Below are 27359 nucleotides of genomic sequence, written 5' to 3'. Positions count from 1 at the left end.
TTATTCCCATACCAGGAAAAATCACATGCTTGTTCGAGGGAGATAATTGTGGCTCCATTTTAGAATGCAAACAAAAATAAAAGATTGATCAGTTGTCTTCAACGTGTAAAGTAAAGTATGCATAACGATTGCACTACTTGTCTCTATTTTTTTTTAGACTTCTCATTTCTTTCTTATATATTTTTTCAAGTTCAGAATGTAAATTTTTTTTTCCGTTGTGATAATTCAGTTTAGATTTACTTTTACAAGAGATATATTTTTGAAGTTTGATCTAAATAGTATTAATTTGTTGTTAAAAAAAATAATTTTGATTATAAAAAAGAAAAGAAAAAAAACATAAAAAATTCAATACGTTAAGTTAAGAAAAGAGTAGAACTGATTTGCCGTTTAAAAAAGTAATAAGGTAAGAAAAGAGTATTGAAAAAAATGAGTAAAGATATAGAGAGAGAGAAGAAAAAGGGGGAAAAAAGATTTGGGTAGCCGTTACGGAACGGAAGGACGACAAATCCTTAAAGAGACGAGTCTCTCCTCTTTCTACGATTTTGATTCTTCTTTGTGTTTCTAATAGTTTCTTTTCCTTTCTCCTGTTGAATCTCTCTCTGTTCCTGTTATAGTTTTTTTAGTTAAGATATGTAGTTGTACACTCATCATATCGTTTTCTTCGATATTTTTCTCGTTAATTTGTGTGTCGTCGATTAGGGTTTTACAAAATTGTTGAGGAACTATGACGACAGAATCTAATGATTTGAATCGATCAGAATCCGAGTCTGATATCAGTGCCGCCACCCAAGTTACTCCTACCATTGCAGTTGACTTTTCTCTAGGGTATGTTTTAATTTTGTTCGTTTCTGAATTGTATAATATATATTGTGGCTACTTAATTATTATGATGGATTTTGTTTATTTTTTTCTTTTGTGGTAAAAGATGCAAAAGAGTGAGTGGTCCTACGAGAAGATCAACTAAAGGAGGATGGACTTCCGAAGAGGTATACGTAGATCTTTTGCAATTGTTCATGTTTTTGTGTGATTGAATTCTTCTTTCCATCATATCTACAGGACGAACTTTTGACGAATTCTGTGCAGATGAACAAAGGGCATACCAGCTGGAAAAAGATTGGTAATTGATATATAGATTTTTTTGAATGGTTTGTCATCATCACTGTTATACTCTAAAACCAAATTTGTAACTCTTGGTCTCTTTGTTTAGTTGAGGGTGTTCCTGGATTGAAAGACAAGAGAAGCGAAGTCCAGTGTCAGCACCGTTGGCTAAAGGTTCTTGATCCGAACCTTTGCAAAGGACATTGGACAAAATATGTAATTTCTGGTTTCCCTTATTGATATATGCTAGCTATACCTACGTTGTTTCATTAGTACTAAGTGGTTAAGGATCATATGAAGAATGATAGGCCTCAATGGTCGAAAATTTCAAAGCAACTCCCTGGTCGCATCGGCAAGCAATGTCGTGAAAGGTCTTTTTCTTTTCGCATTTGGTTTCCATGCATAACATTTTCCCATAAAGCTGGTTATATTAATTTTTTTGTTATGTATTTTAGGTGGCATAATCATTTGAATCCGACTATTAAAAAAACTGCGTGGATTAGAGAAGAGGAACTCATTCTCGTTCAATCACAAAGAGAACACGGCAATAAGTGGGCAGAGATTGCCAAGCTCTTGCCTGGAAGGTTTGTCCTAATTATAACTTAGAATAATACTGATCACCTTTGTCAGGTTTTAGATGAAGAGATAGTGGGGCTTGTTTGTCTTTTATTTCACTCTAAAATCTTGGTCATGGAAACTCACAGGACGGAGAACAATATTAAGAACCACTGGAATTGCTCAGTTAAGAAGAGGCTGGAGCAGTTTCCTAGTAACCTCTCCCCTGGTGTCTTATATGGTTCTAGACCTTCTGGTTTTGAATACAACTTTTTTAATCACAAAACATTACAAATCGAGGAAGCTGCAGTGAAGAGTCCTCTAAGGGATTCCTTGGAGTTAACATTAGGACCCACGAGTTGGAGGAGCACTCCTAGCTCCACAAGCTCTCTTAGAGGAGATGAATCAATCTCATCATCAGTAGAATCTGACTGGTCAAGCCTCAATGGTAAGGGTGAAATATGTATATATGATTGGACACGTTTCACAGTTTGATCATCACATGTTAACAAGTTGTACTATATTTATGTAAGAAGTTTCAGAGAGTACTCAAGAAACTCCACAGAGCAGCAAAGATAATGAGTGCATACAAGAAGTGAAGGAGATCAAAAAGAGATTGAGAATGGCTGCGAGTACTTTCAACACACCCTCCATTATCTCCAAAAGAAGCTCACCAGCTTTGAAATGGCACAGACAAAACGAGCTGAACACGCCGTTTCACATAGATGGTGGAAGTCACATGTCAAGTGAGGAAGAACACTCGACTTCTCCTTTCTCCAAGTACAGACTTGCGAAACGCAACACTTGCTCTGGCTCAAAACCCTTGGAGAGGCGTTTAGATTTTGACTTCATGTGACCAGAAATATGTTGCTTTTTTTTTTTTATGTAATTTCTTTTATAGCTTTGGTACTTAAGAATCATCAAGTTTAATGATACTCATTAAACTTTCTTTCTTTTTATTATGTTTCCGATATTAAAATTAGGAAGACAGAAGGAAGCTTCTCCTCTTCTGAACGTATTTTCTTACCACCTTCCTAGTTTCCTAATCTTAACTTAAAAACAATAAACTAACATGTAAAAAAAAAATAAACAATAAATACCCCTATATATATGTTAGTATGTTACATAGATAAATACAAGTTACTCGTGAATAATAATAATAAAAAAAAGAGAACCATAATATCATATCTTTTTTTTTAAGGTTCTCGTGGTGAAAGCAAATACTAGATCGAAGCAGAATGAGTCGTAAAATACAAATCACGGGCATATCGGCGGAGGATCTCGTCTACAATAAAAGACCGGTTAAAAAGAACGCCGTCGTTGCTTTCGGCATGGCAGGGAACAATTGGAAACATCTGATGAGAACGAGTGTGGACGAGACCGGTGGGGATTATCCGGTGTGGGAGGACAAGCTAGAGACGGAGTTTTCGTCGGGGAAAGAATTACCGACGGTCATGTACGTGGAGGTTTCGTGCCGGAGTTCAGGGGAGGATAAGCGCGTGGGAACGGCACGTGTTCCGGTTAAGGATTTTACGGGAGAGTATGCGCCTGAGGGTTTTTTGCACTGTCTGAGTTATAGACTGTGGGACGAGTACGGCAAACGTAACGGGATTGTCAATTTCTCTGTGAGGATCGTTCCCACAAAATCAGATCTTAAATCCGGTCTGCGTCCCTTTTGGTTACGTTAACTGGTGTCTTGTTTGTGTAATTAGATGATTTTATTCGGTACTTTTTATTAGCAAATCAAAAACCCTTACTGCTCGGTTTGTTATGGTTTTTTTTTCTTTTTCTTTTCGGTACATTTGTTTAGAATAGATTGAATCGAGATATGACAATGGTTATGTTGTCAACTGGCTTGCATTACGATCACATGTTATGTTGTGTATATTTCAAAAGACACGCCAATCGAGAGGTGATTAAAACGCCTTATAACTTATAAGTACCAATTCAAACATCGTTTGTGTATATATTATCAGCCAATGGTTAATGTTATGTGTAGTAGTCACACGTTCACAAGACAGGCCAAATCAACATTTCGTTGAGATATCAATAAATCAAGTGAGATAGTCTATCAATTGAAAGCATTGTTTAGGTTCCGAATGGAGTGAACAGAATAGAGTCAATTTTTTTTCTCACATCTTGATTTTGTTCCGCTCACTCTGCATCCATCCTGCACGGCTGCACCTTCTCCATTCACAGATGCTTGCTTTGCTTAGTTAGAAGTTAGATATAGATAGAACATGCACGTAATGCACTCTCTGTGTCGATCATTAACTGATGTGCTTGTTAGATAATGGGCCTAAATTAGAGAGGAAAACTGATAGAAATGGGCCGGATATTTTAAAAATAAGTATGAGGATAAAATAAGTTAAAAACGGCCTGAAGTGATCAATGTGTCGTTCAAGCTTAATCTAGTCGCACGCTGTGTTGTTTGTAAGTGGAGAAAACATGTATTGCAAGCAGTCTCTGTGTTAATGATATAAACGGCACCAAAACTGTCATCTTCTTCGCCTAAGACATTGCTTGTACTCTCCTAGGCGATTTCGAGACTCAACCAACTCTACGTATCTCTCAGGTAAATTTCTCGATCCCCTATTGCTTAGAACCCTATGAATTATATGTATATTTTTGCTCACCACAAGTATTTGTATTTGCGGTCTACGGCCGTGTTTCGCTTTCTCTCTCTTTCTCGGTCGGTGATTTAACGGTGTCAATCGATCTCTCCGACTAATGCGTATATATCTGTTGTTTCGATATTCCGTTGTTAGCGATCTGATCTGCTTCCCCAATATTGAAATTTTGATTTTCGTTAGGTTTATTGAATGATGAAGAAGGCTACGGGGAAGGAGGATAAGGCTGTAACATTGGTCTATTGGGACATCAAGGAGTATCCGGTTCCCCCTGGCTTTGATCCACGTCGGGTCCGTCCGTGCATTAATGGGCTCTTGGAATCTCATGGCTACTCTGGTCCTGTCACCATCTACGCCGTTGGCATACTAACAGACGTCCATGTTGACATCCTTCGAGCTCTCTCTTCCTCTGGGATCATCCTTGAATATGAGAGTTCCAATTCTTTAGTTTCTTCTGTTTATACTTTATATATAGAGAGTTTCTTCAAGTCTTTAGTTTCTTTCTGAAACAGGTTCCTCAGCCATCATGTCACTTATGGATGAGTGGATGGATGAGAATTCACCTCCAGCTAATATGTTGGGCATATGCTTTCCCAATGCCTTCCCGTCACCACTTGAAAGTGGATACAACCTATTCAGGCCGTTTTCATTTACTTCTCCTGAAGAAGATGCCATCACCTGGATTAACTTAATTCTGACAGGTCTGTGTATTTGTCCACTCTCACATTGTTGTTGAAATAATTAACCTCAGGCATATCTGTTTCTGTAATAGCTCTCTACTTTTATTATTTCCCCACAGTGTCAGGGACACTTGAGGATGATAAATGCAGTGAAACAACGGATCAATCTGCCGTCTGGTTCTGCTCAATATGCCAAGATCTTGTTGGCGATGGCGAAGATCTTCGTGGCCAAGGCTTCGATACTTTCACCAGCCATCTCTCTTCCGAAGGACATGTAGTTACGGTAATTAAGCATCCTGTATATACTTTTTTTTTTTTTTTTTTTTTTTTTTTTTTTTCCCTTTGTAACTATTTTTGAGTCACACAACCTCATGCATTGTCTACCTGTTTTCCCTTTTCTCACTTGTAGCTAGTTCTGTTTGCCTAATTCTGACGCCATTTTATCCTTTTCCACACTTGATTTGCATTTGTTTTTGTTTTTGTATTCAAACAGAGGACGGAGTACCTGCCTTTCGAGGATCATTTACCCTTGCCGAGATTCAGGGACGAGGATGAGAATCCCCCCACCATTGTGAGATGGCAACCAGAGGCAAGTTTTAACTAGTATCAGCTGATAACCCTTGTGATTTCTACATTTTGAACCCGTTCGTGTTTGTCTGCTTCAAAACCTCCTTCCAATACTTTTCCTTTTTTCACTTTTATGTAGAAGGCTACTCTGGAGGAGGCTGAGGCTGTAACATCGGTCTTTTGGGACATCAATTTGTTTCCGCTTCCCCCTGGCTTTGATGCTCGTCTAGTCCGCCCGTCCATCAATCGCTTGTTGGAATCTCATGGCTACTCTGCTCCTCCCACCATCTACGCCGTTGGCTTATTAACAAACGTCCATGATGACATCCTTCAAGCTCTCTCTTCCACTCGAATCACTCTTTATTATGCCCCACACGGTTAATTTATATCTTCTCACCTTTTATGCCTTGATTCCTACAGTATAATAATGGATGATGAATGCACAGTCTCTCAAGTCTTTAGTTTCTTCTGAAACAGGTTCCACAGACATCAAGTCGCTTATGTCTCGGTGAATTTCTACGAATCCACCCCCGGCTAATATTTTGGGCATATGCGATCCGAGAGGCTTCCCTCTACCTTTGAGTGGATACAACATTTTCCGGCCGTTTTCCTATTCTTCTCTTAAACAAGACTCCGTCCTCTGGGGAAGCTCTCTTCTGGCAGCAGGTGTGTGTTTCTCCTCTCTCACAGTGTTGTTGAAATAACTAGCGAACCTGTTGCTGAACTAGCTACTTCCCCACCTTTCCCAGATTCAGGGGCTCTTGAAGAGGATACGTGCACGGGTGAATCTGCCAGCTGGTATTGCTTAATATGCAATCATATTGGTGGCCAAGGCTTCAAAAGTTTCACCAGGCATCTCTCTAGTCGAAGCCATTCAGAAAACCGTTCACATCAGGTAATTGTGCATCCAAGCCAAACTGAACAGACTTTGTGTCAATACGTTGTTACTGTCTAACTATTTTTGAGTCGAGCAACCTCTTTACCACAAGTAGTTTGCCTGAAACTGACCCATGTTATCTTTTTTCCGCTGGATGTGCATTTGGTTTTCAAGCAAGCAGATGGGCTTTTAATTTTTAACATCGGAAAACGTTGAGATTGAATGCTGGGCTTTTTACTAATGAAATCTGTATATCGTTGTAGGGAAAGTATTCTAAGAAACGGAGGACGTGAACACGAGAAGGAGAAAAAGAGTACTTGGTCCATGGTGGTGTTCTTCTCTTGTTGGTGATTGGTTCGTTCTACTTCTAGCGGCAAATCTTGGGTTGATCTATGCATATTTTCGAGTCGTTTTATTTTACTTTTATGAACTGTACTTTTTAAAGTGTGTTTCAAATTGATCAGTAAATGTGGTAGCGACAGTAAAACGAACAGTAAGAATGTTTGATAGTAATGCCTACTTCTAACTTTTTTCTAGAGTGAAGCATTTCTTAAAATTGTTTTCATAGGCAAATAAACTACCTACGTAACAGAGATACATTCAAGAGCATTTAGTGACAACCGGGTTTGTGGAGAGTTAATGTTTCGTTCATGTCAAAAACTGCATCAAATCCACTTAGTTTTGGCATGTGCTTTGGAACATATTAAAGAATTATACCTTTCTACGGCCGGCGGTTCTTGACAATATCTCCCATAACTTGAAGTTCTGAGCTAGATAATGCAACTTCCTCTAGGCAAGACACATTCGAGCATTGTGGTTTTAGTTGAAATAATAAAACCATGCAGGGTCATAAACTCATAAGTCGCGGTTCCCAGGTTTATGCGCTAAGAAAATCAAAAGTACACATATAAGCATCGTTTGTGCTTATATTATTAACCAATGGTAAATGTTATGTGTATTTACATTCACAAGACAGGCCAAATTAATAATACATTTGATTGAGAAATCAATAAAACAGCTTACACGTGATAGTCTTATCAATTGAAAGCATTGTTTAGGTTCCGAATGGTGATATATAGTTCGGGTGTGGAATGCCGAACAGAATAGTATCAATTTTTTTTCTCACATTTTGTTTTTGTTCCCCTCACTCTGCATCCATCCTGCACACGTAATGCAGTTTATGTGTTGAACATTAAAACGGCAAGCAGTTACATGTGCTTGTTAGATGGGCCTAATAGGAAAATTGATAGAAATGGGCCGGATAGTATCACGATCGACTCTGAGGATTGATGTGTCGTTTGAGCTTAAGTTAGTCGTACGCTGTGTCGTTTAAGTAGAGAAAACATGTATTGAAGTCTCTGTGTGAAAGATAAAACGGCACCAAAACTGTCATTCTCGGCCATTGTTTACGACTCCTCTTGTTGCTTCTCTTTTCTGGTCAAACGAGCGAGCGACAATTCGGAGATGAATCCTCAAACCGATAAGGTCGTGAAAAGAACGACGATGGTGGCGACTGCTGTAGCTTCCTACTTCCTCTTAACTGGCGATTACGGTCCCGAACCAAACGTTCTTGATCCCGTGAGTTCCCCCCCCCCCCCCCCCCCATTTTTACTCAAAATTATTGAAGTCTCTCGTTTCGATAGAAATCTGGATACCCTCCTTTTCTTCTTAGTAGATTAGCTTTTGTCAAATAAAGAATCAGAAGGTCGTCAATTTTGGGTGATTCTTACTTGACATGTGTTGCTGAGATTTTGGTGATCCGAGTGTGGATCGGAATCACTTGCTTGATCCATTGTTTTGTATGGTTCGGGATGAGTTATTTTTTTGTTATATGAAGCTACTATCTCGGAATCACGAACATGATGAGTTTTCTCAGCCATTTTTAGTCTTGAGATGCTCAACCTAATTGGTTATTTTGTGTAACTGTAAAATCTGGATGAGAACTCGTTTCTGTGTTTATACATGAGTTGGAATCAAAAGCTTGGATTGGGGTGCGATTATTATAACTTTGTAGATGAGCTTTCTAATTGAGTTTTTTGTTTTGTTTTGGTGATTATTGAAGTGAAAATACAGTACTTGCCTTGAATCAGTTATCCATTGTATGTATTATGTAGGCTTCGGGATGAACAATTTTTTGGTGTGTTATAATGTTACATGATCATAGAAGCTGTCCATATATATATATATATATATTTATGTTCTCTTCTTCAAAATTGGGTTTTCTCAGCCAATTTGAGTCTTGACATGCTTAATTAAAATTGATGTATTTTACAGATCAAAAGGAAGATATTATCAGCACAAGATTCTATGAAGCAATTCATCTTTGGATCAAAGGGAGAGTCATCTGGGAAAGAACAATCTGACAATGCTAAATGAATTTGTAGCTAGAAATGTCAATCTACTTTTGTGATCAACTAAAGTGTAACCCTTTACTTTGACTTTCTAGTTTTTTTTTTTCTTTCCAGTAACAAGTTCTTAATCTCTCCTCCATAGTACATAATCAAAGATCATGTTGTTTCAACCGAACACAGTCAGTAACCAATGTACGTGTCAAATCAATCTAGAATTACGTATTAACATATCAACAGGATATCTTTCGTAAGAAATGCTAAGGGAGAGCCTCAACCCTCAAGGAGAAATAGATCTCATCTACCAGTCAGTTAATTCTTCGCCTTCTGAAAGCCGGGTGAATGGTGGTAACGTCCAAAGAATCGAGTTTGTCCATACGCTCTATACAATCTCGGAGTCTCTTTACAACTTTGGGTATATTTGCAGCGTTCCTTGACATTATTTCCTTAAGCCGAATCATTTTCTCTCTAGAGTCTTGCTCTACTTCAGTTCCCACCACCACAGATGCTTGTGTTTCTGCATATATATATATATATATATATATATAAAAAGAGAAACATCATTGATTGGTTGATTTAGCATACTAATAAGAGAGGAAGAAGACAAGGATCAGAGTGCAGGCTCTTGTGTTTCTCTACAATACTATGAACCCCTTCTCAAACAAAGTCTCTTAGTGAACTAGAGTATTATTATGGTTAATATAGCATACAAATAAGAGAAGAAGATGACAAGAATCACATTACAGCAAGCTCTTATGTTTCTCTACAATACTGCTGTGAACCCTTCACAAGTTCTTCAAAACAAAGTTTGTTATGAGAACTACACAATGGGAACATAGCAGAAGACGAAAACGAGATAGAGACTCTAGCTTTAAGGTAAGAACTTTACAAACCAAGTTCTCTCACACTTGACTCTGCTGCAAAGATTTTACATTTTGAGCAACAAGATACACCCAAAATACGAGTCTTACATAAACCATTGTTCCAATTTGATACATGAGAATGTAAAAACACAGTCATAATGCAGGCAAAATCATAAATAGCTACCCGTTTTGAGCTAGAGACAATTTTAAAGCATGAATCAAAAGGTGAACCAGTGCCCAACTAAGATTTTATCTCATGAACCCAAAACATACACAATAATTTTCAAGGAAAAGCCCTAAATTTTATATAATCACTCTGCCAGAAAGAAAGAAAGAAAGAAAGCGCTAGTCCAAATTGATAAACCCAACAAAAGAAAGAAAGAAGGAACCTGCCTGCGATAGAACCGGAATCTATGTTGGGAATTACGGCGGGTACGAGAAACGAAAGCGCAGAATCAAGGGTGTTCCGGAGAAGGTCCGGTAGGGTTTGTCTGTACTCGGAGATCTTCTTGGCCATCTGCTTCACTTCTAACTCCAAATTCTCCAGATCTCCTTCATCGATGTCAAGTTCGGTATCTGGAGCCATGGATTCCATCAACTTTGTAATTCCGGTTGAGATTTGCGGTTCTCCGGCGATAACTCGAGGTTCAGTAGAGCGAGTGAGAAATAAGAACTACACAGCCTTTTTTTTTTTTTTTTTCTTTTATTGCCTTTTTTCAAAATTGAGGAGCGTGCGTGTCTTGGAATGTGATAATAAACGTTATAAGAGGTTTCTCCAGTAAATACGACGTCGTTCTGTTCACTTTAAAACAACTTTAATTAATATGTTTTTATCCCATCCCAAAAATGAATTCCCGTTTGAATTTTCACTGTATTGTTGAAAGTTGAAACAGTTCACAACAAACAAAACTTGCGTATAATAATTGTGAAAATCGAAAACCGTATGCAGAATGTGACCTTGATGTGTAAACAGATGCAGCAATTCTTCTCTCATTATCAATCTTATATGACTTCACAGCTTGGCCCCGAAGGAGGGCTTAATATTCACAGCTTCTCTTACCAAAGCTTCTTGTGTCAAAGATGCCACCAGCTGCACACAAATTCTCAAACTATAGTCTATACATATGTGTACCTCTTCAGAATTTTTGTATTCTACTTTATATAATATATTTGATGCTTCATGGGAGCTTGAAAACTACATTATATTCTCCTTGCAACAACGTACCTCTCCCTTTCTGTTGAACATTTTGCCAGTGGCAAAACCACGGCTATCAAACACGGTTGGGCTCACCATCTGCATAAGGTAAATGTTGTAAGTATATTTTTCTTTCTCAGAGTTTTCATTTCTAAAGGATTCAGTCAGACCTTTGACAAGTATCTTTGACTTCTTAACACAAAGATAAAAAAAATCCCCAAGTGGTAGATCTGTATACTTGACAAATATCAGCTAAACAAGCAAGTTGTTCTAATCTGTAGACCGTAGTTGTTATTTTCCCTATAGGTGTCTTCAGATTAAAGACGCACCATATTAATATGACGGTTTATGGCTCTCCAAAACAACTCAAATTTGCGCAAAGTGTTTTCCGGGCAATTTTGAGTTTCAGTTTGCCTAAACAAACATTTGGATTTCTATCAGTAATAACTTTTCCTTCTTAAAGAAAAACTTCTCGTATTCTTCAGAAAAAAAAAAACGAAAAACATGAGATTTTCTTACCACAAACAGCAACCAATCATCAGCTCTTAGCGATCGGTGGAACCACATCCTGCAAACGGACAAAAGAAAAGTAAGAAACAATTACTTGCGACATTGTTTTTGGAGGTGGAAAAATCTAGATTTTAGACAATAGAGCAGGTATGTAATTATGTGTGCGCCTGCGTTGTACATATATAAATTATGTGGTTTAGACATATTTCATGAGAAATAGTACAAACTCACACTTCGCTATAAGAAAAGAAAAAAGCTTACGAGTGGTCCAGGCTAAGAGCAGCTACACTCATGCCCTCTCTGCGGTGAGGGTTTAAACTGATGGAGGCAAATATCAAATCTGAAGCATATGCAACCACACCTCTGTACAACAATCAGAAAGTCAGCAAGAGATATTATATCATATATTACCAAACACCCCCTCTAATTGTCCATGTTAAGATAATCTGGATTACATTTCACCTATAACAACGGGTGATACTTAAATATCACTGATCAATGAACTCCTTAGAATGTTAAAACGTGAACATTACAATTTAAAGCATTCAGATCATATTGATAGGTACAGAGTTTTTAGGCGGCTTTCAGCTTAACACCACTGAAGTAGAGTTGCTCACCTGTGCAAAGCTTGATCATCATCAGAAAGTTTTCCCTTTGCTCTAAACCAATATTTCAGTCTGCAAGATGATTTTAGGAAAGATATGTTTAGTTCTTATCAGTACCCACGTAAACATTTAGTATATATGTTTAAAAATGACAAGATGAAATACGCTCTATAGTAGTAAACAACAGAATTGATTTATTCAGGAGTTAGACAACTAGGTTAACCTTGGAGAAGACTTCGTCTGTTTAGTAGACTCCTTTGGCTCACAAAATCGTATATCTATAGGGAATGGAACATTAATTTCAGTTGCAACTTCGTCTCGGTAATCCCTGAAATGAAGAAACAATTGCGAAGTGTGTGACTCTGAGCTCTTGGAATAATTGGTCTGGCAAAATACTTCCACTTACCTAGGTAGCAGAGGGTCAGTTACAAGCCGTTCAAGTATCTCCTCCCTTGGTAGAAGCTGCAGTAGATAGGGATGAAAATGGAAATTATCACAATAATAAGCCTCAACTCAAAGTAGGAGAATTGATTTACCGTTTCAGGAGCTGGTGTATGAGGCATGGTTGACTCCTGGTGTATAAAACCTTGTTGCTTTCTCTGCAAAACCAAAAAAAAAAAAAAAAAGTGAAAGCGTGAAAGACTATCGCTCATGATGAAATAGTAAGAGAAGCATGGAGATTCATACTGAAATATCTCTGGAATATAACATGCCTGAAATGACGCGAACAAGGTGAATATGGTTTTTCCTTTTTGTCTAGCATCTACTTTTCTGGTGGCAAAGTTGTTGCCGTCACGTAAGCGATTAACTTCAAATATGATGGGAACTGCAAGAGTAACAAACTATGATAATTTGCAAAGTGTAGCAGATGCATCAGGTCAAGAGAAATCCGGAGAAAACATCAGGCATGATTTTTAGGTAGGAGGAAAAGAAATTGCTTGCTTACAAAAGCACATTACAATTATGCTCTTACTATCTATATCTCCAACACGAAGGAAATAGGAATGGAAATTATGGACTATCTTCGTAGTTTCAACAGTTTTTGATGCTGCGGCAAGTGCCTGCGAAGTGAAGGCAGTTGTGTCACAGTGATTACTAGTTATTTTCGTTGCGTGATATAAATAGCATATAACAAGCTATTAATCCAAATGGATGATGAGCATGGTTAATAAATACCTGATGTAGCATTAAATAAGAAAATTTCATACCTGTCCAACTAACTGCCCTCCATAAACCTTTCCATAGGTTGGAGCATTGGATGGAGTGAACCCCCGGAATACATTCAACTACAAGACAGAAGTACACAACATAAATGATTCCTATATTTTACTGGCAGAGAAAGAATGTTATAAAGCCTAAAGTAGTATGTATTGTATGAGGTGAACATCAATTTGTAGAAATGTGAAAGAAAGAAAGCTATAATTTTAATTCTACAGAATGGTAAATGTCAATGGCTAGAATACTAAGCATAAGAACTGAGATGGAACAAAATGAAGGGCAGTCGGGGGGGGGGGGGGGGGGGGAGATTCGTACATCAAGTGGTTCCAGATACAATATGTGTTCCACAAGACAGCGTGAGTCAAGTTCCTTATCTGAATCCCAGACTGACTTTGTCTCAAGCAAAGCAAGATGATCAGACATCAACAATAAGCAGGTAAGCTGCAAAAAGAGAAATATAAACAGTAGTCAGTATGAAACTACCGTTAGCATACCATGAGCTCAAGGAAACCAAAGGCCGCCTAAGGAAAGAAGAGATAACGTTAAGCAAACACCTCTGACAGAGCAACAACATCTGCTGGGTAAACATCCCCAAAAATACCTGTATAAGAATCAATTGAATCCAACCCAATTACCGAACCAAATTTTTCAGAAAAAAAAACATGAAAATGAAGTTGTAAGAACCATCCATCCTCTCACCATGGCCAAAGAAATCAAATCGTTTCAAAACGAACTCTTCTCCGGCTGATCTCAGAACCTGAGCCTGCAAACATAAGAAACAATAAAAGTTAATAACCCGTTGCAGTAGCCTTACTAATAACACACAAGTAACATGACACGATGCACCTGTCCTTCCAAGAGAAAATAAACTCCATCGACATCTTGATTTTCACGAACTACATAATCACCTCTGTCTGTGATTGTGAAGAATCGCTGATTAGTGCATAACGAAGTTCCCAAATCAAATTGACTACGGGATGAGAACAAAATAAAGATCCCAGAATCATGGAGAGATCACTGACCGTAACGCTTGAACACAACGACTTGGGCAATTCGCTTCAGATAAGAACTAGGTAGCCGATGCAACAAGGGCACATTGCCAAGGAACTCGACAACTACAATCACCAAAAGCAATCAACCATAAAATAAAAATAAAAAGTCATTTAGAATCGTTGAGTTCAACTTCGGTCATTGATTTCTCCGGCGATATAAGTTATCGGAATACCTGATTCAGTGTTCATGATGAAGTGTGAAACGTTGAAAAAATGGCCGGCGAAGTCAATCGTTCAACCGATCTCTGACCAAACAAGAAAAAACAAAATTATCCAGTACCCTACGCCTACGGTATACGATTACGATAGAGTCTGTAGACACCGCAATCATTTCGAATTTGATTTTTCAATTTTCCCAACCAATTGGAGAAACTCTTAATCATGTCCCCAACCAAAGCAAAGAGTACTGACAAATTTAATGGGCCTACAGCTAAAAGCCCAATTACTTTGAGGGACCACAGACGCTATCTCTCCCACTTAGCCCAGGTCCGATCCGATCCGATCCGACAGGAAACTTTCCGAAGACGAAATAGCACGTCTGTCTGGTCTGTCTGTCCACTTTCTTTCTCCGCTGGTCTCGAGGGGGATGCTAATGGAATCTTTCGAGCATCTATGGTGAGTAGATTCTTCTCACAACCACTCTTTCATCGTTTTCGTCTTACGAACTATGTTTTGACTTTGAACTTGTCGTTGATAAACAAAGCCAACTTGTCTTCTCTCTCTCTGACTCGTGTCTTCTTCAGCGCCAAAAGATATGATTGATTGTTAATAAAAAAAAAAATAATAATCTTCATTTTTACAGTTGTTCGTGATGGCTTGGGACACGCCAAAAGCGAAGGCAGCTCTCTGGGAACTCAGTTTGATCCGACCAGCTTATGATTCTGTCTTTTTTCTTAGAGCCCCTTGATCCACACTGACTAGTCTTGTGTCAGTTGGTTCTGCTGGAAAAAAAGTCCGATCCCATTGTTAGAAAATTTTCTAATTCAGTATATAATGCTTGCTTGCTTCATAGGTTGTCATGTCGATACTGTGTTGTGTTCCTGTACTTGAATGTGTCTACTGTTTGGGTTGTGCCCATTGGTTGTGGAAGAAATGTTTGTACACAGCAGGTCACGAGAGTGAGAATTGGGGATTAGCTACATCAGATGAGTTTGAGCCAATCCCTAGGATCTGCCGTTTGATCTTAGCCGTCTATGAGGAGGATCTTCATGACCCCATGTGGGCACCTCCTGGTGGTTATGGGATTGACCCGTATCATGTTATTCTCAAGAAAGACTATGATCAGACTCAAGGCCGTGTGACCCCTTACATGATCTACTTGGATCATGACAACGGCGATGTCGTCTTGGCCATTAGAGGGCTTAATTTGGCCAAGGAGTGTGATTATGCTGTTCTGCTTGATAACAAACTTGGACAGACCAAGTTTGAAGGAGGTTATGTGCACAACGGTTTGTTAAAGGCAGCCATGTGGGTTTTTGAAGAGGAGCATGTGGTTTTAAGGGAGTTACTCGAGGCAAACCCGAGCTATTCGTTGACGTTTGTTGGGCATTCGCTAGGTGCAGGGGTTGTGTCTTTGCTTGTCTTATTCGTGATTCAGAACCGGGCTAGGTTGGGGAACATAGAGAGGAAGAGGATTAGATGTTTTGCTATTGCTCCTCCAAGATGTATGTCTCTCCATCTAGCTGTGACATATGCAGATGTCATAAACTCTATTGTTCTACAGGTATGATGCTTGTCTAAATTGGCCTCCATCGACTCGCTTAGGTGCATCTTCTGATCCATTTTACGTGCTGCTCTGAATAAACCAGGATGATTTCTTACCTCGGACTACCACAGCTCTAGAGAATGTCTTCAAGTCAATTATTTGGTAAGGAACTAGTATTAATATTCCAAAAAACTAAGTAGTTGTTATTAGCCTAAGTTTAAAAGAAAAAGAAAAAATCTCATGCTCTTGTTGTTACATCTTAAACCTTCAGCTTGCCATGCTTGTTGTGTCTCACATGTTTGAAAGATACATTCACATTCGAGGAGAAAAAACTCAAAGATGCAAGGCGTCTATATGCTCCTGGTAGGTTATACCACATCGTTGTGCGCAAGCCCTTGAGGTAGTTTATTCTTTATTTATATGCTTATGTGCTTCAAAATCATTTCTTCAACAAGAAGACGAGTTAAAGTGAGAACCATGCCCGTTGGTGCAGATTAGGAAGATATCCACCTGTTGTGAGAACAGCTGTCCCAGTTGATGGGAGATTTGAGCAGATCGTTCTCTCCTGTAATGCAACAGCGGATCACGCTATCATTTGGATTGAAAGGGAATCGCAGAGAGCTCTCGATGTGAGTACCTTAAAATTTAGTTTGCTTCATAGGACTGCTTCCGCTTTGGGAGATCATGAGTTCTGACAATTTTTTTTCTGTGTGGTGTACTTTTTTTCAGTTAATGCTGGAAGAGGACCAAGTTATGCAGATTCCAGTGGAGCAGAAAATTGTGCGCCAGAAATCAATTGTTGAGGATCATGACGAAGAATACAGGGCGGCTATAATGAAGGCAGCTTCGTTGAACATCCCCATGTCTCCATCACCGTCTTATGGAACATTCCATGATACAGAAGAAGGAGAAAGCTCTGCAGGATCAGGCATGGAAGGATCCCCGTCCCCGTGGTCCTTCAAAGGAGTGAGAAGAAAATGGAATCAATTCGTAGATTGCCGTTTTCCTGTAAATGACGATAGTGGACATATGAACTTCAAGAAAACGGAATCTGCAGCTTTGTTGTGTGGTCAAGAAACATGAAAATATCTTGTTATAGGTGTACATGTAGAATCTAGGATATAGTTTCAGATCAGCAAAGTAGATGAAAATTCATTATTGAGAGATTAAGGGTCTCTTTATTGTTCAAGCTCTTTTTGTGCCACTTCCTGTGCTAGCTGTTGCTAGCAATTTCTTCTGAAGTCTCAATGGATACAACACTTATATTGTAATATTATATACACTGTTCATTTGACAACCTCACTTGTTTGTAGCTACAACTATAATCTTGATTTTGACTCCATCCAACTGGGCTATGCTGTATTGCTAAGCCAAGACATGACGTTCCTTTAATAACCAGTGTTTTTACTAGCATGATTGACTACATATATTCACTCGGATTTGGTCTCTTCTGTCCCAGGAGCTACACCAAGATCTGGAACGGCTTCACCTGCAAGGGAAGGTAACACCAAGTTATAAAACCTTGAGGAGACACTAAAATCCACTAGGATAATATGAAACAAAAGCTATACCATGCATGCGTTTGAGGAATCTCTCAAACTCTTTGAAGTTTTGAGACTCCATCAGAGTTGGGTTCAGCCTCAGATAAGTGAAACAAGATAAGTGGCGACCATCGGGATCGGTAAGGGGCTTTGCATTTTCAAGTATCTTGTTGTAACCATCTCTGTCATAACAAGGAAGAGCATTTTCATTAGCAACAGGTATACTAGCATCCCAAGCAGCATTCAGCACCTGAAAATTATGAAATCAGAATTGGCAAGTTAAGATTTTGGCCTAAACCAATTAAAGCCAAAGTTGAAGAAGTTTTACCTGCCAAACTAGACCTTCTGGATCCGCCAGAGCCTCTGGAAAATCCTCATGTTGATCAAGTGTTCGTAACTCCACACATGTGAAGTTGAGAGCAGCATCATGTTTCTTGAACATTGCAGCTATTGGACCATAGCCATCACGGTTTGAGGAGTTGTAGAAGCCTGCAGTGAGTTCAGCAGCATGACTAGCTGTTTTATACCACCAGTGTATACCTGAGAGCTGATTTCCAGAAATGGAAAGACAAAATGGTTCGATTAGCACAAGCCAGAGAAATATGGTGAAATATATAGTTCACTTGCCCCATCAATAGAGCTTTGTTTACCTTTGCAGCGATGCAATTTCCTTCGAAAGCCAAATTTGCCATTGCGAGAACACGATCACCATGATCAATCAGAACTCTTGAGTACCAATTAAGAAAGAATCTACCATAGTAGCTGTCATAATCGCCTCCATCGCGGAAAAATCCAGTCCCATGTGGTGTTGAATTATAAGTGTCTGTGTTATCAGGTCCTCTTCCCCAAAAGCTGTGGCCTCTTACCTCTGCAGCCTCCTCTAAAACATGAATAACACATGTCAAGCAACCAACTCAGCGATATTATATTGTCACTGAAGACCTAAATGAAAGAAGAAAATGATATACCTTAAGTCCAAGCTCACGTATCATCTGAAAAAGTTTCTTGTAACCAGTCCAGTTATAGATCTGTGGTGTATGAGCCTCCACAATTCCCCACCAGCAGTCAAGCATAACACCATCAACATTAACCGACTTTAAGGTTCTTAACTGATCTAAAAGCTCCTCCGGTTCCACTACTTGCGAATTCATATCAATCACTCCCAACTATATCATACAACAACAGCCAAATCAACCAAACAACACATCTCTATTCTCTAGCCTACCAAATCAAAAAAGCAAGAAGAAGAAGACTCACTGGTAGCATAACATATACGGGAACATAAGCTGTGCCGGAAAAATCACGCTCTTCGAAATGCACAACTTCTTCATCAACCTTTCAAATCAAGAGTAATCCATATCACAACAAAATTAGATACGAAGAGTGAGCTAGAGAACTCTATATAAAAAGAAACGCACTTACGAGCTGATCAGTAGTAGAATCGTCGTCCTCAACGGAATCTATCAACTGGAACTCGATCCTCCTCCTCCTCATTAGTAGTACTCTCTTCTCTCTGTTTCACCTTGGCAAAAACCAACGACGACCACGCCAGTCTCCGACGCTAAACGGTAAAGAGCTCCGAGCCGATACTCTCGCCGCCGGAGCTCCGAGCTTCACGCTCACTGGAATTACAGTATGATTCAACCTAATCGCCATTACTAAAACCAAAATAATATCTCAATTCCGTAGCAACAGAAAAGTGTTGCTACAATCGAGAGAGAGAGATTTGGGGTGGCACTGAACCACGTGAAGGCTCTTTTATTGATGGATCCAAGAAGAACCATTGGTTCAAAATCAATTTTTGAATATTTGTTTCAGTCATTCACTCAGATCCGTTGATTAGTTTTGTACACTACAGAGTTACCACTTTTTATCACCCACGTGGCAGTATCCGACACGTCGGCAACTTTATCAATGGGCTTTTTTGAAAAACTTATTGGGCCCGTGAAGCCATTATCTCTCAGGTCTGTCCGTAACTCTGTATTACAAAGCTCAAAATGCGCTTACTACATGTATGCATATAGTTTATCTACATTAAATTAATCTTCACATTTTGTATAATTATATTTATCATCCATATGTGAACAAAACGGTTACTATATTGTATTTTAAATTGTTCGATTGTACTTGCACGAGTGTTGTGTAATGTATAATTTCTAAAACAATTTGGCTAACCTATTAATAATATTGTAAAAATTTTAAAGAGAGGGATCAACGATGTATAAATACTATTTATCTGAAGACGTGCATCGTAGTGGAAAATGTTTGTCAGTTGTGTCGCCTCTCTAATTAATGCTCTGCGTCGTAACAAAATCATTGAAGCTTTAAATTTGAAATTCACTATGTTTTCTTGCATTATTATTAGGCTATACTCTCGTAAGTCGTAACTTCCATTTTGAATACAATTTCATTTAGGATCTCATTGGTTAGAAGATTTTAATTGTTGTAAAAATCAGTGTACACATATATATATATATATGCATGAAGGAGTTGTATTATTGTATACTATTTTAAAAATCTGTCACTACGTACTAAGTTAGTATATTTATAAAATAAAAGGACTAGAGCATCTAAAAATTAAAATAAGTGTTTCTATGAAACACAAACATATGGCTATAGTGCCTGAGTGAGTTATGTCAACATAAATAATTTATAGTAGAATTTATACACAAAGTTTTGTCGTTATGGAAATAAATGTGCATGCAACCACAAGTGGTGCGTTACTAAATAAGTGTGGGGGCTTCGTGGATAGAGATGGATCAAATATTATTTTCACGAGTTTCTTGCCTTCATTTTAGCTTACCCCTCTCTCCTGATCTTGCCATCAATTTTATTATTTTTTTACTGCCACTTGTTTCTTTTTTACTTACTTCGGGACAAAATAGTGCTTTGAAGGTATAAAATAACCAACGATCGGGGTATTTGATGTCCCTCAATTGATTATCAAACTTGACAGTAGTGTGTGTTTGTTTATTTATTTTTATTTTGCATCTTAATAGTATAATCTATTATGGAATTATGCTGGTGAAATGCGCATTTATAATCTATCTATTTATCAAAGAAAATGGAATCTTCAATATCCAACTAGTATATTCCATTTTCTTGCAACTACGTATAAGTACATTCTGTTTGTCATATATTTCAGATCGAGTTATATAAATAACATTAAAAAGTAATTATCTACATTGATGTGAGCCAGACAAGAGTTCCATTTTTGGTTTGTTAAAACACGATACGTTCCATTTCCTCACAACGAGATGGATAAAATTTATAAAATGATTGTAAGACGATAAAACCCCGACGTGTGTATTAACATGCAAAAACAAAAACAAAACCTGATGTGGCATATTAGGTTTTAGTTATTTTAGATAAAACAACACAAGTTTAACTAAGAATACTTACCCAAAAAAGTTTTATTTGATTGAATTTCGATGGACTGGATCTCTTATTTCATCATAATAAACATTTCTCGTACTGCACTTTCGATATACATAAAAAATATCGTTAAGAGTATTAAAGGTAACAATTTCTTTTGGGAAAAAAGGGTTTAAAGGTAATAATCATATAATTTCTTTTGAGCAAAAAAATGGATTCATTGAAATTATTTTACTACATCTTATACGGATAAACGACTTTTGTAAGGTAACGTGTTATTATTTTGTCTCTTAATGGACGTTAAGCAGACTACAAGATTGAATCATCAAAACACTAATCGTGGATCATCAAATGATTTTAAGTTGTATTTTTCCAATATATCACGATAAATTCCGATATCATAGTGACTTTCAAAACAAATCGCATCTAAAACATTTAGCACGATAGTATATCTCTGCACTATACAGTTTTCAGATTTATTTAAAATCCATGTTGTATAGCGTAGACCAAATCACTATACACCTAACTAAAGCTTTTGACTACATTGAATCTTTCTTTTGGCATTTTTTTCAGCATCACTTTATTTACAGAATATTACCTTGGGTTTCACCAAATAGAATCCAACACTATTACCATATGTTATTTTATAAAGATGAGTCACTCCAAAAACCAAGATCATGACCCAAGTCAACCATACACACTCTCTCTCTCTCTCCCATCATTCAGACACAGTACTCTACTTTAAAGACACTCCTTTAAGACTTTCCCATCAGGACCAAGCTGAGAAAGAGAAAGCAATAAAGAAAAGAAAGAAAGAAAAGTAAAAAGAAGCTTCAGTACAAGCCTTCTTTAATAAATTTTGCCTTTTCGTTGTCTCCTCTTTAATATATATCACTTTGGTTCCGGAGTTTTAAATTCAGTTCATCACGACATCTACATATGTCTTTGACAATGGCTGATGGTGGTGTAGAAGCAGTAGGAGGAAGAAGCAAGAGACAAAACAGCTTATTAAGAAAACAACTTGCTTTAGCTGTAAGAAGTGTTCAATGGAACTACGCAATCTTCTGGTCGTCTTCACTTACTCAACCCGGGTAAGTATATGTAATCTAATATTCATATACAAACAAACATCAGATCTTGTTAATCTCATATTTGCATTGCCCTTTTTCCTCTTTTTCATTCTCGAGTTACATATGATGAGTACTATATTCTAAATTTAGGGTTTTGGAGTGGGGAGAAGGATGTTACAATGGAGATATGAAGAAGAGAAAGAAGAGTTACGAATCTCATTATAAACATGGGTTGCAGAGAAGCAAGCAGCTTAGGAAACTTTATTTGTCTATGCTTGAAGGAGACAGTGGTACTACTGTTAGTACTACTCATGTTGAGCATAATGATGATGACGTTCATAGCTGTGGCGACAGTACTACAAATATGATGCTGCCACCAGATGATCTCTCTGATGAAGAGTGGTACTACTTAGTCTCCATGTCCTATGTCTTCTCTCCTTCTCAATGGTTTGTTCTCTTTCTTTCTTTCTCTCTCTCTCTCTCTCCCCCCTGAATTAGTACATTAAAATATACTAGCTCTTTTGAACTGTTCATATAGAAAAACCAATGTGCAATAAATTAAAGATGTAAATGAGCAGTGTCCTTTCATATTAAGATGAAAATCACTTTGGATAAAGAGGTTTAATACCAAACTTAGATTTCCATCTCAAAACCAGTCGGTAAATAGTGGAATGATGATACACGAAATTAACCTTTGGGATTCCTTACTGTTACACTTTCACCTTTTAGCGTTTGAAGTAATCCTATAATATTAAGTTTTTTTTTTCTCTAGCTACTATCTAGGGTCATAAATTAATCTCCATGGCATTTTTTTGGTTGTCGATGGGCGCTTAGTTTGCCTGGAAGAGCTTCAGCGACGGGTGAGACCATATGGCTCTGCAACGCTCAATACGCTGAGAACAAACTATTCTCTCGTTCTTTGTTAGCAAGGGTAAGTTCGTAGGATATTATACTTTTATTCTTCTTGAATCTTGATATCTTCTCAATCGAATCTGACTATAAATCTTTTTTGATCTGCTTTACTTTTCATTACTGTTCATATGGCTTCTCTCCATTAGAGCGCATCGATTCAGGTACGTACGTTACATATATAGTGTTCTCTTTAAATGGGTTCTGGTTGCTTAGAAATGAAAGTTTAGTTCTCTAATTGTTAGACATCAATCTAAAAAATTTAGAATGTAATTGTGTTCTTATGCCTTTCTGGGTCTTCTCCAGACTGTTGTGTGTTTCCCTCACTTGGGCGGTGTGATTGAGCTGGGCGTCACTGAATTGGTATCTCTCCAATATCAAAAAAAAAGGTTTTACTTTGGTTTCTTGGTTCACAAGAAATTTATATACCCTAATTTGCTTTGTCTTTTCTTGAACAATGAAAGATTTCAGAAGATCATAGTCTGCTTCAACACATCAAATCTTGCTTATTGGAAATCTCTTTCCTCCAAAAAAATGATGATGAGAAGAAAATGGGGATTATGATCAGTGGAGCAAACTTGATGCTTGAAGAGAAACATCAGATTCCATTAGGTATTTCTGATGAAGACTTGCATTACAAAAGAACCGTTTCAACAGTACTCAACTACTCGGTGGATAGATCGAGTAGGAGCGATAAGATGATCCATCACCGTCAACGGAATCTTGCTTCTTCTGATCCTGGCTCAAGTTTCCTACGGTGGAAGCAATGTGAGCAGCCAAACTCAGATGTCGTTCAGAAACAAAGCGACTTGCAGCCACAGTCACAGAATGTGTTGCGGAAGATGTTGTACAATGTACCGTTGATGATGCGTACAAAGAGAATGTTCCCAACACAGAGATCTGGTATGAATCAAGATGATCCTTCAGATAGAAGAAAAGAGAACGAAAAGTTCAGTGTCCTCAGAACTATGGTTCCCACTGTCAACGAGGTAATAACTCTGTCTCTAAATTTTTAAAGGCTTCCTCTATTTCAAAAACCAAGACTCTGTTTGGAAATCCTTTTGCAGGTTGATAAAGAATCGATACTGAACAACACAATCAAGTACTTGCAAGAACTGGAGGCAAGAGTAGAAGAGCTAGAATCTTGTATGGGATCAGTTAATTTCGTTGAAAGACAAAGAAAGACAACGGAGAACCTTAACGACTCTGTGTTGATTGAAGAGACATCAGGGAACTACGATGACAGCACAAAGATCGATGAGAATTCAGGAGAAACCGAACAAGTCACTGTTTTCAGAGATAAGACACATTTGAGAGTTAAGCTTAAAGAAACAGAAGTTGTGATCGAAGTAAGATGTTCTTACAGAGACTACATAGTTGCAGACATCATGGAAACTCTAAGCAATCTTCACATGGATGCTTTCTCTGTTAGATCTCATACACTTAATAAGTTTCTCACATTGAATCTCAAGGCCAAGGTAAGTTACTTCTGAAAGACCAATGTTCTTGATGTTTGGAAGAGACATATTTCAGTTTTTTTTATCTCTCACCATAACATTTTTGGGTTTATATATGCAGTTTCGTGGGGCTGCAGTTGCATCGGTAGGAATGATCAAACGAGAGCTGAGAAGAGTCATTGGTGATTTGTTTTAATGTTCTTAGTAAAGAATCTTATTTTCTTAACCTTTTGATGAAATGTTTGTTATATTTATTTAGACTTTTTTGAACCTCTATATGTGATTTGCCAGTTAACTTTACATCAATTTTTCCGGGTTTTTGTATGTAAAGTTGGCCAAGGTTTGGTTTAAAACAATGTTGTCTCTTCTTCTTCTTAAGTATAGATCTTGGTTTTTCTCTGTTTCTTGTTAAAGTTTTTGGTTCACCCTTTTTTATTCAGAGTTCTCCATTTTGTTGGATCAAATTTATGATTATGTTTCACATGGCTTAAACCAAAAGTTGGCTGTACTCGACAAGGAACATCCAACTCAAGATGGAGATACTTTTCTCACTACACCTTGTTCAGCCATTTCCTTTTCTCATCATTAATTAGTTTCATGTTGGTCTTAAAAATCTCATCTCCTCTTTTTTTTTTTTTTGGTCAACAATCTCATCTCCTCTTATCCAGACTTCTTTAAGAGGAGATGTCAAAAGGGCCAGCCCGTGTCCATTTGGGCTGTCCGCAGCAGACAATTTCTATTTTCTAGACCGCAACGGACCGGCCCGCTAAGCCCGCATACATAAAAGTTATGTCCAAGCCTGTCCCGCTAAGCCCAGCGGATTAGCGGGCTGGCCCGTGGGTCTAAATAATATATTAAAAATAAAATAAAATTAATAAAAAATATATTAAAATAAAGTAAAAGTAATAAATAATAATTTAAAAAAAAAATAAATAAAATCAATGTTTATATTAATTTTTTATAGATGTTTTAATTTTTCTACATTAAATTATTTGTGTTACCACATACTTTTAAAAGATATATATTTAAAATTATATAAAAATAGTTATGTATCTATATTAAATATTTATTTTTATTTAATATTTGAAGACCGCGGGCCGATCCACCAACCCACAGGTATAACCCGCTAAAACCCGCAATCTTTTTGGGCTAGGTCCGCAAGACCCGCTTTTTAACGAATTTAATATTTAGTGTTCATACCCTCCCCGCTGAGGTACTATTTGGGCTAGGCCCGCGGGCATGAAGCCCGCTTGACAAGGTACAATGGTTATAGTGGAAACACATTCCCATGTGAATCTCAAAATCTCATCCTTGATGGTTACAATGGACACACATCCGTGGAGAAAAACGAACAATTACTCTTACAAAAGAAAAGATAGAAGCTTTAGGTCGAACAGATACATCTATCACTTTCCCTCATGTTCCTTAATTCTGAGAATTTATGGGCGCTTATCATTCATACAAATAGCAAAAGAAAAAAGAAAAAAACAATTGGCTCTGGCTCATGTTTCTTCCCTTCGAAGACGATTTCTCTTTAGAGATTCATCATTCTTAGTTCATGTATGTATCCATTACGTGTTAGAATGAACCCTATTGGGTCGAGGATTATGAAACCATGGGAAGATGCATGAGCTTACTCCTCCTCAAAGCCAATTGGTTAGCCAGTGCTAGATGAGAGTCTACAACATCAAGTCCAAGACAAAAGTGTTTTGGGCTCCGGCCTACACATGAGAAGCCCACTACCAAAACAGAGTCCGACAGTTCAACAACTCTGTCCTTCTCTGCAACAAGGCGACAAAGGGACAAAGCAGAGGCAGGTGACAAAGACATTACCTGAACAAGATGGTGACATTGTACTATCGAGCCGTTATGATTCTCTTCTGTCATTAGAGGAGGCGTAGATGTTCACCACTTGTCATGAGATTAGGTGTGTGGTCAAAGAACCTAGAATGTTCCTCAAAATTGTATAAATAAGAACTCACTCTGTAATTGTAAGTTAAGGAGAATAATACAGTAAATTTCAGTTTTTCAAAACCAGTTCTTGTTTATTCACATGGTATCAAAGCTTTCTTAAAACCCTAATAGGTTGCTGTCATGGCAGAAAGACTCGATCCTTATCCTTTTCCTTCTAATATTCATGTTGCGAGTTCTGTTACTATCAAACTGAGTGACACCAACTATCTCTTGTGGAAAACTCAGTTCGAATCTCTGCTTCGCTCCCAGAAGCTGCTCGGTTTCGTTAATGGTGAAATTCCCAGGCCTGCAGCTATTCGAGTGACCACTGTCAACAATCAACAAGTCACCGACCCTAATCCAGCCTATGAAGCCTGGATCTGTACTGACGAACTCATCAAGTCATGGCTGTTTGGAACTCTCTCTGAAGAAGTTCTTGGTCTCGTCCATGCTCTGTCAACGTCTCAAGAGGTATGGATGTCCCTTGCCTCCAGTTTTAATCGAAGCTCTGTGTCCAGAGAGTGTGAGTTGCTTCGTCGTCTTAATCTTTTGAACATGAAAGATAAGACTTTTTCTGTGTACTGTCGAGAGTTTCGCGCTGTCTGTGATAATCTGAGTGCGATAGGCAAGCACGTTAATGAGTCTATGAAGGTTGTTCTGTTTCTGAATGGACTAGCTAGGGAATATGACCCTATTGCTACTGTTATCCAGAGTTCTCTGTCTCGTTTACCGGCTCCTACATTTAACGATGTGGTTCTTGAGGTCTCTAGTTTCGACTCGAAGTTGCAGTCGTATGAATCTGCTTCAGATGTCTCGCCAAATCTAGCTTTTCAAGCTCAAAGGGGTGGTTTCTCTGGCTATCGTGGTCGAGGATCGAACTCTCGTGGTCGAGGAGGTCGCAACTTCTCTACTCGTGGTCGTGGTTTCTCTCAACAGGTCAACAACTCTGGTTGGAATCAGTCTCAGTCTGGAGTATCTAACAACATTCGTCCTGTGTGTCAAATTTGTGGAAGAGTTGGTCATGTTGCTCTTAAGTGCTGGAACAGGTTTGATAACACTTATCAGAGTGATGACGTACCACAGGCTCTTGCTGCTCATCAGGTCTCAGATAGTTGTGGTCGAGAGTGGGTTACAGATTCCGGTTCCTCTGC

The 27359-nt window shown here is 38.1% G+C and overlaps 6 protein-coding genes, 1 non-coding gene and 2 pseudogenes across 17 annotated transcripts; 6 read left to right on the top strand and 3 right to left on the bottom strand.

The window, feature by feature from the left end:
• The first annotated feature begins 428 nt into the window (after positions 1-428).
• On the top strand, positions 429-2682 carry LOC104705316 (transcription factor MYB3R-2-like). The gene is made up of 8 exons (XM_010421298.3): positions 429-825; positions 926-986; positions 1057-1117; positions 1208-1314; positions 1399-1469; positions 1554-1682; positions 1803-2101; positions 2190-2682. Exons 1-8 carry the CDS (start codon positions 725-727, stop codon positions 2507-2509), a joined length of 1149 nt encoding a protein of 382 aa, XP_010419600.2. The 5' UTR covers positions 429-724; the 3' UTR covers positions 2510-2682.
• A 196-nt stretch (positions 2683-2878) lies between these two features.
• Positions 2879-3478, top strand: LOC104709071 (BON1-associated protein 2 pseudogene; annotated as a pseudogene).
• A 613-nt stretch (positions 3479-4091) lies between these two features.
• On the top strand, positions 4092-6963 carry LOC104705315 (uncharacterized). The gene is made up of 9 exons (XR_015563246.1): positions 4092-4228; positions 4467-4730; positions 4780-4984; positions 5083-5246; positions 5457-5552; positions 5670-5907; positions 6008-6196; positions 6280-6425; positions 6671-6963. It is a non-coding gene; the product is annotated as an uncharacterized LOC104705315 (transcript).
• Positions 6964-7773: 810 nt separating this feature from the next.
• On the top strand, positions 7774-8928 carry LOC104705313 (uncharacterized). Its single transcript, XM_019228206.2, has 2 exons — positions 7774-7985; positions 8682-8928. The coding sequence occupies exons 1-2, from the start codon at positions 7872-7874 to the stop codon at positions 8781-8783; spliced, it is 216 nt and encodes a 71-aa protein (XP_019083751.1). The 5' UTR covers positions 7774-7871; the 3' UTR covers positions 8784-8928.
• Positions 8880-10350, bottom strand: LOC147939549 (uncharacterized). The gene is made up of 2 exons (XM_087460608.1): positions 10012-10350; positions 8880-9272 (listed from the first exon to the last, which is right to left on the bottom strand). Exons 1-2 carry the CDS (start codon positions 10211-10213, stop codon positions 9064-9066), a joined length of 411 nt encoding a protein of 136 aa, XP_087316734.1. The 5' UTR covers positions 10214-10350; the 3' UTR covers positions 8880-9063.
• Positions 10351-10414: 64 nt separating this feature from the next.
• Positions 10415-14878, bottom strand: LOC104705312 (acyl-CoA hydrolase 1). Of its 10 annotated transcripts, XR_015563241.1 has the most exons (19): positions 14645-14878; positions 14372-14443; positions 14169-14261; positions 13993-14060; positions 13846-13909; positions 13701-13747; positions 13462-13587; positions 13137-13214; positions 12902-12989; positions 12642-12754; positions 12465-12527; positions 12335-12390; positions 12152-12256; positions 11941-12000; positions 11585-11686; positions 11333-11381; positions 11143-11227; positions 10844-10912; positions 10415-10708 (listed from the first exon to the last, which is right to left on the bottom strand). XR_015563241.1 is itself a non-coding variant. In XM_010421292.3 (18 exons), the coding sequence occupies exons 2-18, from the start codon at positions 14385-14387 to the stop codon at positions 10631-10633; spliced, it is 1302 nt and encodes a 433-aa protein (XP_010419594.2). In that variant the 5' UTR covers positions 14388-14443; positions 14645-14878; the 3' UTR covers positions 10415-10630. The 10 variants fall into 10 exon arrangements, 5 of the variants coding, with proteins under 5 accessions (XP_010419594.2, XP_087316732.1, XP_087316733.1 ...); XR_754281.3 differs by lacking the exon at positions 14645-14878 and having other exon boundaries at positions 12875-12989; positions 14372-14568; XR_015563243.1 differs by lacking the exon at positions 14645-14878 and having other exon boundaries at positions 12888-12989; positions 14372-14568.
• LOC104711985 (uncharacterized) lies at positions 14682-17200 on the top strand. Its single transcript, XM_087460605.1, has 6 exons — positions 14682-14813; positions 15001-15921; positions 16007-16065; positions 16175-16303; positions 16397-16532; positions 16633-17200. Exons 2-6 carry the CDS (start codon positions 15217-15219, stop codon positions 16984-16986), a joined length of 1383 nt encoding a protein of 460 aa, XP_087316731.1. The 5' UTR covers positions 14682-14813; positions 15001-15216; the 3' UTR covers positions 16987-17200.
• LOC104709067 (beta-amylase 2, chloroplastic-like) lies at positions 17045-19250 on the bottom strand (annotated as a pseudogene). Its single transcript, XR_015563244.1, has 7 exons — positions 18867-19250; positions 18702-18779; positions 18413-18610; positions 18095-18322; positions 17773-17991; positions 17475-17694; positions 17045-17392 (listed from the first exon to the last, which is right to left on the bottom strand). The product of XR_015563244.1 is annotated as a beta-amylase 2, chloroplastic-like (transcript).
• Positions 19251-21521: 2271 nt separating this feature from the next.
• Positions 21522-24659, top strand: LOC104705310 (transcription factor MYC1-like). The gene is made up of 8 exons (XM_010421289.3): positions 21522-21910; positions 22040-22336; positions 22724-22820; positions 22948-22962; positions 23105-23161; positions 23263-23787; positions 23866-24276; positions 24377-24659. The coding sequence occupies exons 1-8, from the start codon at positions 21759-21761 to the stop codon at positions 24449-24451; spliced, it is 1629 nt and encodes a 542-aa protein (XP_010419591.1). The 5' UTR covers positions 21522-21758; the 3' UTR covers positions 24452-24659.
• The last annotated feature ends 2700 nt before the right edge of the window (positions 24660-27359 follow it).

Source organism: Camelina sativa, chromosome 8 (genome assembly GCF_030686135.1).
Source record: "Camelina sativa cultivar CO46 ecotype springtype chromosome 8, ASM3068613v1".
Taxonomy (NCBI): Eukaryota; Viridiplantae; Streptophyta; class Magnoliopsida; order Brassicales; family Brassicaceae; genus Camelina; species Camelina sativa.
Note: the sequence above shows the minus strand (reverse complement) of the source record. Positions and strands in the feature narration are given on the sequence as shown.